General features: G+C 38.7%; 1 protein-coding gene across 1 annotated transcript in view; it reads right to left on the bottom strand.

Annotated features, from left to right (window-relative positions):
• The window catches only part of AGMO (alkylglycerol monooxygenase), a 266,886-nt gene that overhangs the window by 238,355 nt on the left and 15,624 nt on the right, over positions 1-12,907 (bottom strand). Inside the window, exon 3 of the mRNA XM_006138322.5 lies at positions 58-209. Within this exon, the coding sequence (XP_006138384.3) occupies positions 58-209 (152 nt within the window). The remainder of the gene's footprint in view (positions 1-57; positions 210-12,907) is intronic.

The following is a 12,907-nucleotide window of genomic DNA, read 5'->3' as shown; positions in this document are numbered from 1 at the left end:
CTGAGAATACATAAATGGAATATGTATATACACAAACAAAATAAAAAAAAACCCTACCATGTGCCATGCGATGAAACCAGTAGTATCCAAAATCTACTCCTAGGAATGTCAAATACCAAGTCCATGGTGAGTCCCATAGCATTTCAAAGAGCCTGTAGTTATCCCATACATAGATGTAAGTAGTCAACTCCAGGCTTCTGGAAAAAACACTGAAAAATACAACAAAATAATTCTCAACGAGCTTGTTAATTAGAGTTACAATTTTTTTTTCATTGCAGAACTATACTTTTCAATCTGCAGCTTTTTTTTCCCCCCTAACACAAAGCCCCAATGGGCCAATTAAAACTGAAAAATAGCACACTCCCCATCCTGTTTAACCTTTTTTTCCATTGAGAGAGAGAGAGAGAGAATGTGTGTGTTTCTTTGAAGATCAATAGTCCCTTGGCTTCAGATTACCTGAAGTCTTTTGGACAATTTTTTTTACCACATTTATTGTGCACAGAGATGGCAAGGTATTCGTGTGATTGACAAACTCATTTGTAATCTGCAAGTTAACAATTAGTAGTATCCTAAAAGTATTTCTATTTGAGTAATACCAAGGTAAATCTAAACACACTGAACAGTTTCATTATAAATTTAATACAGTCACATGAAGGACTGAGGATGAATAAGAAACAATGAGCGTGGCAAGAAGAGAGCAGGAGGAAAAATATTAGAAAGCGTGATGGAAGGAGAAGTACTGCAGAATGGAAATTTAGGGAGAGAGAGAGAGAGAGAGAGAGAGAGAGAAAGGAGAAAGAATGTGCAAAGGAGAAAGCGAGGGAAAAGGGAAAATGTGACAAAAGTTGGCTGAGGAGTTCACTTGTTGAGTGGTAGAAGGACAATGGGTAATTATACTCCTCGACATGTCTGGCCTAAACCTCAATCAGTGCGGAGTACAAAACTGTTGGTATGACTGAGAAAAAGCTTAGTTTCAGGCTCTGAGGTTTCTAGGCCATGGTTCACTAATAGGGTTGCCTGATGGTTTCAACAAAAATACCGGACACACTTGACATTACATCACAATCTACATTACATCTTACTTAGAAAATACCGGACATTTATATTTTCTCAATTTGTTTCCCAAACAGAAAGCTCAAATACTGGACTGTCTGGTTCAAAACCGGACACCTGGCAACCCTATTCACTATTGGGAGTCAGACAACTTACAGACAAGAAACTACAGTTAAAGGGGTTAAAGATTGTGCTACAGCTAAAACTTTCACTGACATTTGCTGCTGTCTTTCCTATTTTTGTTCAAAGTAATGAGGACTTGTGAGTATACTGTTACACCTTTGCTGAGTGGTAGAAGACCTTCTCAGTTTCATCACTGATTTCTTGATCAAAATAAAGGTATTTTGGTGTCATTCGTTTATTTACATAATGTACACAATTTCTGTTTCCTTGAATAGAGGTGGAGTCACCAACTGCACACAGGCAACTCCCTCTTGAAGAAACCTCAGTAAAAGCATTACAACTGTCTTAGATCTAGGTCTCTCCTGGAATCCCCCTGCCTAACATATAGATTTTGTTGGTGGTGGTGGTGGATTTTTTTTGTTTGTTTTTGTTTTTTAATTCCTTCACTTCCCATGCTTTTTACCTAGGAAAACTGTTAGACCAAAAAGTGCTAACATAGGATCACACAATGCACCTGTACTGTAGCACAAAGGAACTTCAAAAAAGTTAACCACCCTTCTATTTCAATTCACACTGTTCCCTTAACAGTTTTAGTACACAGGCTGCATTTTATCTCCTGCATTTTCTCTCTCTTTTTTTTTTTTTTTTTTTTTGAGACTTTCATCCCAAATGTTTTAAAATTAGTGACATTAGCACCTGTTGCCACAATAGTTTCTGTAACATTAGAAGAAAACATGAGTCTCTCTACCGCTATCTTCTCTCTTAATAAAGAGCCAACCCAGCTGAATATCCTAAACTTTAACTACAGTAAAGTTTTAAGCATCAATCTGTCCTCATTTTTAATGTGAAAAAGGCAGAAGGCTTTAGGGAAAGAAAGATGCCAGGAATATTTAGCAGAGGAGTCAGCTTCAAAAACACACCTGCATTTCACCTCCATCCCTGCAACAGCTGCCCTATTTTCTCACTTCCAAAGTTTGCTCTCCCTCACTTTGGCAGCTGGTAGATTAAGAATTTCACAGCAAGCAGCAACACCAGGTGTACCTGCCACTTTCAAAAACATTTTAGCTGTGTCCAGAAGTTGCAATAGACACACCTGGAACATGTTTAACTTTCATCAGAGTCATGTAACAGAAATATTTGTAAAGATGATTTTATGTCTCCAACCAGATTTTTGCAATTCACCTCATGAGGCATATACAAGGCTTAACATAAATTTTCAATCACCTCCACAACAGGTCAGAAGGGAACTGATCTATCCAAATATACACAGAAAAGGTATTTCTTAACATCTTTTCAATGACCAGGAAATTTAAAACACCTCTTGCAACATACAGTATCGGTTATTACACACTGTTTTCTCACTTGGGTCTTTGCCTTTTATTAACATATATAATGCTTCTGCACTACATCGAAAGATATGTGAACTGATACATTTCCTCCATTTTGATCAACTTTCAGCATTTCCCCTTGAGTCCTTTTGTTCCATGAGCAGGATGAAGGTGTAAAATTCAATCTAGCCATGCAACATATTTTTTTAATATACAATTCTCAGCACAAGTCAGAAGCTGCTTATTTTTCCCCTTTATGCTCAAACCACAAATCTATAGCACATGACACTAGTTGATTACCATAATTAGTGAAGAGTAATCCATCATATCACTATGTAATTCAGAAAAAACAGATACTGTTCTGCTAAATAGTTTTTATTTGCTCCTTTACAGCGTGATAAACAGAAAAGTCCAGAGCTAGCATTTAGTTATAACTTTAAAGCTCACTCAGAGTTTTTAAAATTTAATTCCTTTTCTTCTGAACCCTAAAGCTGCATCTAGACTGGCATGATCTTGCGCAAAAGCATTTGCTTTTGCACAAAATCTTGCCGCCTGTCTACACTGGCCGCGAGTATTTGCGCAAGAACACTGACTTTGTAATGTACAAAAACAGTGGTTCTTACGCAAATACTCTGATGCTCCCACTCAGGGATAAGCCCTCTTACGCAAATATTCTTGCACAAGAGGGCCAGTGTAGACAGCAACATCAATTTCTTGCGCAAGAAAGTCCAATGGCCAAAATGGCCATCGGAGCTTTCTTGCGCAAGAGAGCATCTACACTGGCACGGATGCTTTTGTGCAAAAGCAAATCTTTTGCGCAAAGGCTCATGCCAGTATAGACGCTCTCTTGCGCAAATACTTTTAACGGAAAAACTTTTCTGTTAAAAGTATTTGCGCAAAATCATGCCAGTCTAGACGCAGCCTCAATTTACTTTTTGAAAAAACTGAAACCAATTTAGTTCCCACAATTATGCTATATCTGTTAATCATACACAGGGTTGGAACTGCATGCCAGCCATTTTGGATCATCTAGTCCATTCTTCTGCAAGGAGTATGAAAACCTGAGAGAGAGAGTCTTTCCTAACCTGTATATTCCACAGACTTATCTAGTCTCATTTTGAAACTCTCTGCTGAATTCAGTATTCTAGACAAACTGTTGTCCAATTATCCTGACCTAGGCTGACCAGGTTTCCAAACGCCCAGTCAAAAAGGGATCCTGGCTGCTCTGATCAGCATCACTAACCAAGCCATTCAAAGTCTGATAGGTGTCACAGCAGGGCTTGCCCTGGCTCCACATGGCTCCTGAGAAGCAGACATCAGATTCCTGTGGCTCCTAGGCATACGGGGGGCCAAGGAAGCTATACACGCTACCCCCGCCCTTGGCACTGGCTTCAGAGAGCCTCTTAACTGGAAATCTCAACTAATGGGAGTTGTGGGGGCTGGTGACACAGAAGGGTGTGAGTAGAAGTTGGACGAAGGGTACTATTTGAGCCAAAGGAGGAAATAAATGCATATAATTGCCCTCACCAGTGCAGATCTCAGGGAAAGCAAGAGGTACAGCTACCATCTTGCCTGATGCTAGGAATTGAACTTGGGACCTTCAGAGCTTTTACAACTTGAACTAAAAGCGAGGCTTTCAAGTTAAGAGTGGAAAGAGATCCATAGCCTGTCAGAATTGGACACAGAAGGTGACACAAAACACACTGACCATAAGTTATTACATGACCTGAGTGCATGTGGAGGAGAGGAGCGAAGCATAAGCTTGGCCATCCAGGATGGGGGAGGGGTGAAGAGAGGGAGGAAAAACTGAAGCGTGAGCCTTGCAACCCTGGGCTGAAGTAACTTGGAGCTCAGGCTTCCGCTTCAGATCTGAGCTCCAGCAAATTTAACACACGCCTGGGAGATCCCATTTAAACAGGGGCCCACCCAATAGTTTGAGAACTACTAGAAGTGAAGGTAAAAGAACTGTGTGCATTATTCCAGAGGAGAAGAACTCACCAGTATTATGTAACTAGCAAGCTCGCCTTTTATCTTGAAAGGTATTCCTCTATAATTACTAGTTTATTATATGATAAAACAAAAAGAATTTTAAATTGATCATGGAGACTATGTTAAATTGATCATGGACTTTTTTAGGATTCCTGTGCTTTTCTTGTGAAACTTGAAGTTGAAGATCAACCATGAAAATCAATTACTGGAAGAAACAAAGTCACAGCAGTACAGAATTTCAGAATAAACAAGACAGCCATGTTTTTAAAATGAACTGCAATTAGCCAGAAACATATTATACATCAGTCAAACACATTATACACTGGGATTAGAGCTGTCAAGCAATTAAAAATAATTGTTATTAATTGCAACATTAAAATTGAGCTGGTAAATAATTATAGAATACCATTTACTGAGATACTTTATACGTTTTCAAATATATCAATATCAATTGCAACACAACCCAAAGTGTACAGTGTTCACCTTATATTTTTTATTATGAATATTTGCACTGTAAAAAACAATAGTACAAGTTAGACCTCCCTAAACCGGATCTCTCTGGTCCAGCAACATCCATGGTCCGGCAGGATCACGGATGTTGCTGGATCACAGAGCCCAGGCATAGGGACAATAGGCAGCAAGGCCGGGTTCGTGGTGGGGGACCCATGGCAGGAGGGGGGGCTGGCAGTGCAGCGGGGAGTTCCAGCCAATTACAGAGGATGTCTCCTATTCCAACAAATCCCCTTGTGTGGAACCAGTCAGGTCCAACCTGTAATATTAACCTAATAGAAGTACTGTCGTTCCATCTATTTATCATGAAAGTTGAACTTAGAAATGTAGAATTATGTTCAAACAAAATTATTACAAATAAAATAATGTAAAACCCTAGCACCTACAAGTCTACTCAGTCCTACCTCATTCGTTTAGATATATGGAAGATAATGTTGCCTGCTTCTTATTTACAATATAACCTGAGTGAGAAAAAGTGTTTCCATAGCACTTTTGATGTAGCTGATGTTACAAGAGAGTTGTGACAAATGTGCTAAAGATTCATATGTCCCTTCATGCCTCAGCCACTATTCCAGAGGCTATGCATCCTTACTGATAATGGGTTGCAACTTTGGGCTAAAGCAGGCTTGGTAATAATTTAAAGCTGTGCGGACTCACACATGTTCATCTGAGTCAGATGCCATGAAGAGATAGTTTATTTTCTTTTTTGGGGGTTCTATAATTTCCACATCAGTGTGTTGCTCTTTTAAGACTTTTGAAAACATGCTTCACATTTCATCCCTTTCAGATTTTGAAAGGCTCTTCAGATTCTTAAAATGTGAAGTGCTGTAGGTATCTTTAGAAACCTCACATTGGTACTTTCTATGTGTTTTGTCAAATCTGCAATGAAAGTGTTCCTAAAAAGAACATCATGAGATGGGTGATCACATGAGACTGCTATAACATTAAATAAATGGCAAACTGAAGGTAAAACAGAGCAGGAGATATATAATTCTGCCCAAACAGTTGTCACAAATTTAATTAATGTATTTTTTAACAAGCATCTTCAGCATGGAAAAGTATCCTCATCAATGGTGTTGAAAGCATGAAGGGACATTCAAAAGCATATCTTGCATATAAATACTTTGCAATAGGGCTACCGAAGTGTAATGCAAATGCCTTTTCTCACTTTCAGGTAACATTGTAAATAAGAAGTAGACAGTATTATCTCCTTTATATGTAAATAAACTTGTTTGCCTTAGCAATTGGCTGAACAAGAAGTAGGACTGAATGGACTTGTGGGTTCTAAAGTTTTACCTTGTTTTGTTTTTGAGTGCAGTTATATCATAAAAATTGACATTTGTAAGTTGCACTCTAACAATAAAGAAATTGCAGCATAGTATGTGTATGAGGTGAAATGAAAAATACTGTTTATTTTTATCATTTATTTTATCATTTTTACAGTACAAATATTTGTAATAAAAGTTAATAATATGAGTGAGCACTACACATTTGGTATTCTGTATTGTAACTGAAATCAATGTATTTGAAAAAAATGTAGAATCGTACAATTAGAACTGTGATTAATTGTGATAAAATATTTTAATCATGATTAATTTTTAGTTAATCACATGAGTTAACTGTGATTAAATCGAGAGCCCTAATCAGGATGCATGAATAATTAAAAGTTCAATAAACCTTGTTTTAGAGAAGAAAGGTTGAGGTTTTACACTTCAAAAGACACTATGAAACTTTCTTTTCCAGATAAAAACTGGCTACATCTCAAATTGGAAGAAACATTTTGATAATATGACTTCACTAAAAGGGAGGGAGAGGGAGAAGCCTTGTGAAAACTTCCATTTGCAGAACAAAGTAAACCCGCCTGCAACTGAAATCCCCTTTTATTTCCTGTACAGGTGCCAGGGCTTGAACAGACACCCAATTTATTACCCTGTCAACTGACTTATTAGGGTTGACACAAATCGAGGTGAAATATGCCTGACGTTCTACAGTCAAGGCTTTTTTCACACTTTAGCACGAAGCCAAACTTTTCACAAGGTGGAGGGAAGGGGAGAGGGAGTTATGGGAGTTCTATTCCCTGTTTTCTATCAGCAAGATGAATATTATTCTCTCCCATTTTAATATGTGAAAACCAGTCATGAAATAACCCAAGGCTAAAAACAATTTACCAAAGCAATACAGCTGGAAAATCATCATCAGGCTCTGGAAAGCACTTGATTACAGGAAATAGCACCCTACATTTTTTTTAAAATTCCCACTGGACCCTGAATCTGAAACAAAGCCACTGCTGCAATGCAATTTTGTTTTCTGGAATTTTAGCCTAAATAATCCAAATTCCCATTTCTCCTCAAAAGGAAAAAAAAATTATCAAAAAGCACAATGAAGTAAAATATATGTGGCAAGTTTGAGTACTCACACAGATCTTCTATTTTGTATTTTGTTGTCTTCCACCACTGACCTCCATTTCACATATCTATTCCTATCAGGATTCATTCTATCAAACCATTAATTTAACATATTAATATTAAACTATCTTAGAGCAAGAAGATATAAAAAACAGTATCTAAATTCTGGAAGAATAAGAAGCAAAAGTTTATCATGATCTTACTATCAGAAAACTCTTTTTCCCCCCACATACCTCTTTTTTTCCCCCCACATACCTCTTTTTCATCTCTTGCTATCCCTCGTACAATTTAGCACCTAACTCTTAAAAGCCTTTTATTTGTGCACATCATCTTTATCCTCACAAACAGTCCCACTGACTTCAGAGGTGTTATTTATGTGAGCAAAGCCTACTGACATGAGTCTACATAGTCTTTGTGCAACTATATATCAATTTTTACCAATTCAGTTATGGTAATACAAGCCCTAGTTTATGCAAGTATATATTATACTTCCTATACAGAGTAAGCTCAACCAGTATAAGCTTGTTTTTATTAATATTACTGTGCCCACACTAGCCCCATATCTAAACTATAGAGTTCAGTCATCCTGAATTATGTTGATGTTCATAAGTCACTTTCCTAATATCCATTGTGTATGTCCACACAATGTTCCTTGTGTACCTCCACAGTCATTGTTCTTGCATCAACCGAGAGTGTTGCACTGTGGGTAGCTATCCCACTGTGCAACTTGCCATCCTCTCTCTCCCTCTAGCACTGGGAGCTCTGGTAACAGATTGACATCCCATTATATGGGCTCCCTACTTCATTTTACACTGTTTTTCAACAGCCTCTCTAAACTGTGCACCCACAATCTCTGCCTGACAGCATGGATCTGGAGCTCCTGACCAGTCTGGGAATGAGCATTATGAACACAATGTGGCTGGTCCCGCATTATTTCACAGTGAGGAGTGCCCTGCTTGTTATGCTTAAACAAAGCACACGAGATCTTTTATAGGGGAAAAGGCAGTATGCCACATTTATTGAGAATACAACAGTAGCATATACTTTTCAGTCAGTCACTCACCCACCCACCCACAGTCCCACCAGTCGATGTTATAATTACCAGTCCAGAGTCTGAATCAATCTAGTGGCCAGCCAGATAGATCGTAGAGGGGAGCCAGGCTTTGTCTGTCGCAATCCGATGCTCCTGGAGTTTGTGGCAAGATGAACCCAAAGTTTCGTGGCAAAGCACCTTGCTTTTATAATCCTTTTCTCTGTTGCAGTCTATGGATTTTGCTGTGTCAGTCTGTGTCCGGTGTGTTATCTTTTGATGTTACCATTCCAACATCTCTGAGAGAGTTATCCTGTCCTGGATTTTAATGCGTTGTTTTCGGGGGTGCCAACCTTCACCTTTAAAGCCATCAATTTGCCCCTCCTTAATCATGGATGCACGCTGATGGATCTTTTGACAGTCTGTCTTCACCCGCATTACCCCCTCCTTTCTTGGCCATCTGGCTCTAAGGATGGCCTTCACACCTTATCTTGACTCACACACTCCTCATTCACACACAAACAGCCCTGCTTTTACAGAGACCTTCAAAGAAGAATACAAACAGCAGTGTTTTATATTGAGTAAATGCAAAAGACATTGCAAATTAGACCCCACTAAATCTTATAATCAAAACAGCTCACACAGACTCAAGAGTGTCTTCAGCATTCCTCTAATCTCATTAACATATACACAATACAAGATTCTGTGTCTCACTTACTAAACCTTAGAACAAAGAAATATATATTTAACACAAAGCCTAAAAATCTATCTCTACCTTAACATAAATCATACATTACAACATTATTAAACCTAAAATACAAGTATAAAACTCTTACTCCAACATGCTGTCTGCCCTGGGAAAAAAAATAATTCAAGATTGCTGTTGGAATTCACAGAACATTTTGCCATGGTGAACTGTTGGTACAGGGTTCATGAAACAAGCACTGAGTGATGGAATTAAATTGTGATGCAGGTATGGGATGATGAGCAGAGACTGCAGAACATCTGAATCCACAAATCCATTTTCCTGGAACTGTGTCAGAACTTGCCCCAGCACTGAAGCACAAAGACACCAAAAAGAGAGCAGCTCTCTCATGAGGGAAAAGTGGAAGAGTTATGATTGTTGCTTGGAAGCTGAAAAATTCAGATTCCCACCAGTCAGTTCTGAATTAGTTTAAAATTGGAAAGACCTCCATGATGGATGCAGTGATGCAAGGCCATTCATTGTCTCCTGGAAATAACTGATGGCTTTGAGGCAAAAGGATTTCTTAACTGCAGCAGGGAAATAGATGGCACATATATCCCAAATTTGACCCCCAACCGTCTTGTGATAGAGTATATCAACCAAAAGGACTACTTCTCCTTGATCTTGCAAGCACTGATGGAGTCATTTCACTGACATCAATGTGGGCTAAGCAGAGAAGACACACTGGATTATATCCAAAGCTGCACACTGGGACTTTCTTTCCAGACCAAAGTTTCCAACAGGGGATGTGGAAATATCCATAGTGATCCCTGGAAACCCACCCTAGCCCTTGCTCCCACTGCTCATGAAGGAAGATCGACACAGCAAGGAGTACTTCAGCAACAGACTCACCAGGTGCCACATGACCAATGAATGTGACTTTGTCCAATTAAAACATCACTGGCACTGGGGTTTTTGTTTTTTGATTTTGCTTTTTGTCTGGCTGGACCTCAATGAGGAAAATACTCCAATAGTCATTGTGGCCCGCTGTACTCTGCATAATATTTGCAAAGCAAAGAGGGAAAAGTCTCCCAAGAGTGGACAACAGAGGCTGATTGGCTGGCTGCTGATTTTGAGCAGCCAATTACAAGGGCAATTAGTGGAGCTCAGGAGGAGGTGCCTCTTCTCCTGCATCCACTAGCAAACAGACCATAGGTATCAAAGTTCCTACGGCTGGGATAGAGCTGTGACTGCACAGCCTCCTCTCCTCAGACTCAGCAGATCCAGTGTACTCCATGCAGAAGAGCAGCATCTGTTGCAAAAAGATGCAATGGTAAATTGGGAAGATGCTAGGTGACCAATGCACACCAAGCAAGCAGGAAAAGGAATTTTTAAATCCCTGGATCTTTAAATGGGGGGGGGGGGGCGCGCGGAAGGGAGTGCATATGTTTATATTCTTGTATTAACTACGTCACAAATTGTTCTATGCTGCACTTCATGGTGGTTTTATCACGTCAGTCTATCAGAGGAACTACATTAGCGGGATGTACATGCCTCCACTATTTTGCCATCAAAAGCTGACTTTTACTGACAAAACTCTAAAGGCCTAGAGAGGTTGTACTGCTTTAACTATAACTGGCACAACCTGCTTATTCAGAAAAGACATTAGGATTTTCAGATGGATTCCTACGCTACATTCCTCCACAGATAATTGTCTTAATAATTTTAGCAAAAACAACAAGGAATCCTATGGCACTTTAAAGCCTAATGAATTTATTTGAGCATTAGCTTCATGGTATGGACTCACTTCATCAGATTCATCTCCAGGCCACAAAAGCTAATGTCCAAATAAATTTGTTAGGCTTTAAAGTACCATAGGGCTCCTCATTGTTTTTCTGAAACAGACTAACAGCCTGAACCTTAACAATTTTATTTATATATATATATGATGCTATGGAAAAAGCAATTATCTTACAGTATCTCTTTCAACATTAGGCCTGATTCAGAACTCACTACTGAAATCAGTAGTGATTCCACTGAACCCAAAGGGCTTAACACTTAATTGGTGAGACCTGAATCAGGCTCATGGTATTCACCAGTACCGTATTCACTGGGAACGAGAAATGGACATGTCCCATTCAGCCCAGAATAAATCATGTGGATTTTCCGAGAACACAGAAAGGAGTAATAGCCCTTTAATAAAATAACTGTAATGCATCATTATTTGGTGTCATATGGTGAAATGAGGAAAAACATATTTATATGTTCATAGGGATTTTCTAAATCAACAGTTTGGATCAGACTCCCAAGTGACAGGGGTCTCTTTGAGAGTGGAGTTGGAGCATACTGGCTTCCAGCCCCACCCCCACGGACTATAGAATAGTTGAGTAACCAATAAGAGTTCATGAGGTTCATCAACAATTCAATTAACCGATATTTAACATCCCTACTCTTCAGCTGGCTCTCCTTCCTGGGAAGAGGCTTTGTTGTGGCAGTGAAGCCTCCTCCCCAGGAGTGGAGCAGGGAGGGGCTGGTGGCCCTGTTCCCAGGGAGGCAGCTTCACTGCAGGAGCAAAGCCACCTCCTTGTGAACAGAGTCAACAGTCCTTGCCCACTCCACTCCTGTGGAGGCAGCTTCGCTGAATGTAACTGACACCTTTAACCAAAAAAGCATCCACTTATTGGTTAAACAGTTAGTCGTTTACACTCAAACACCCCTAATAGAAAGCCCACTTGACAAGTACAAATTTGGAATTTATTCTTGCTAGGTTTTAAATTGAACATGAAAAAAGAAATGTGTGCAGTGTTGGTAAACAAACTCAATTACATTGGTTAATGTGTAAGTTACGAAAGAACTTTATTAAATTTATCCCTACTGGACCACAAACAACTGCCACTAATAAGGTGCAAAAATCTTATGAAACAAACAATAGTATGAAAAAATCTAGAAGTCATTTTTTTTTCTTGAGGTCAACAATATTTAAAATAACTTTAATTTCTTCTTTTTAAAAAACATGCAGCTGATAAACTGCAGCTTTCTCCTTGGAATGGAAAATACGATTGCAGACATGACCAACAAAACTCTGTGTGTGCTTATATATGAATGTGTGTTGGAGAGCTGCACATTAAATGGAGAGAGCTCCCTGACTATTTTAAAAATGTACCTACCTAAATTATCCCCCAAACACATTTTGAATTGATTTATATTCTACTGCTTTAAACAGAAGAAATGGACCATTAAGAAATAATATAAATATCTACTGAACAAGTATGTGTGTCTGGAATAAACTTCTCTTGAGAGAATATATTTTTAAAAAAACAAACATTTCAGGCATCCTGGCAACAGTTTGTTGGGGAAAATAGTTATTTATAATAAAAGTTCTCAAAATATATTTTACCCTTCACCATTAAAGTTAATGACAAAATTTTGCAACTTCTATTCCCATTGAAAGGAAGTTCAATAAGCCCATCCGGTTTATCCCCGAATAACTACTTTTCATCAAATATCATACTTACTAGGAGGAAATAATTGTTTTTTTAAAAGAGTGCACAGGTTATGTTGCAAATGGTAGTGAATTCACAGCAAGTTTCTCTATCACATGGTGCAAAGACAGGGAAGTGCTTATAAGCAAGATGCACTCCTATGTTTAATAAGATTTTTCCCCTGTATACACAAATGTTTATATACACACACATTCACGAATACCCACATTTATGTTTTTCATTGTTTCTAGTAACCAAGTACAAAATGACGGAATAAAAACTACTTTCCCTCAGGTCTGCTA

This window comes from Pelodiscus sinensis, chromosome 2 (assembly GCF_052426305.1).
Source record: "Pelodiscus sinensis isolate ZL-2025 chromosome 2, ASM5242630v1, whole genome shotgun sequence".
In the NCBI taxonomy this organism is placed as follows: Eukaryota; Metazoa; Chordata; order Testudines; family Trionychidae; genus Pelodiscus; species Pelodiscus sinensis.
This window is presented reverse-complemented; position numbering and strand designations above follow the sequence as displayed.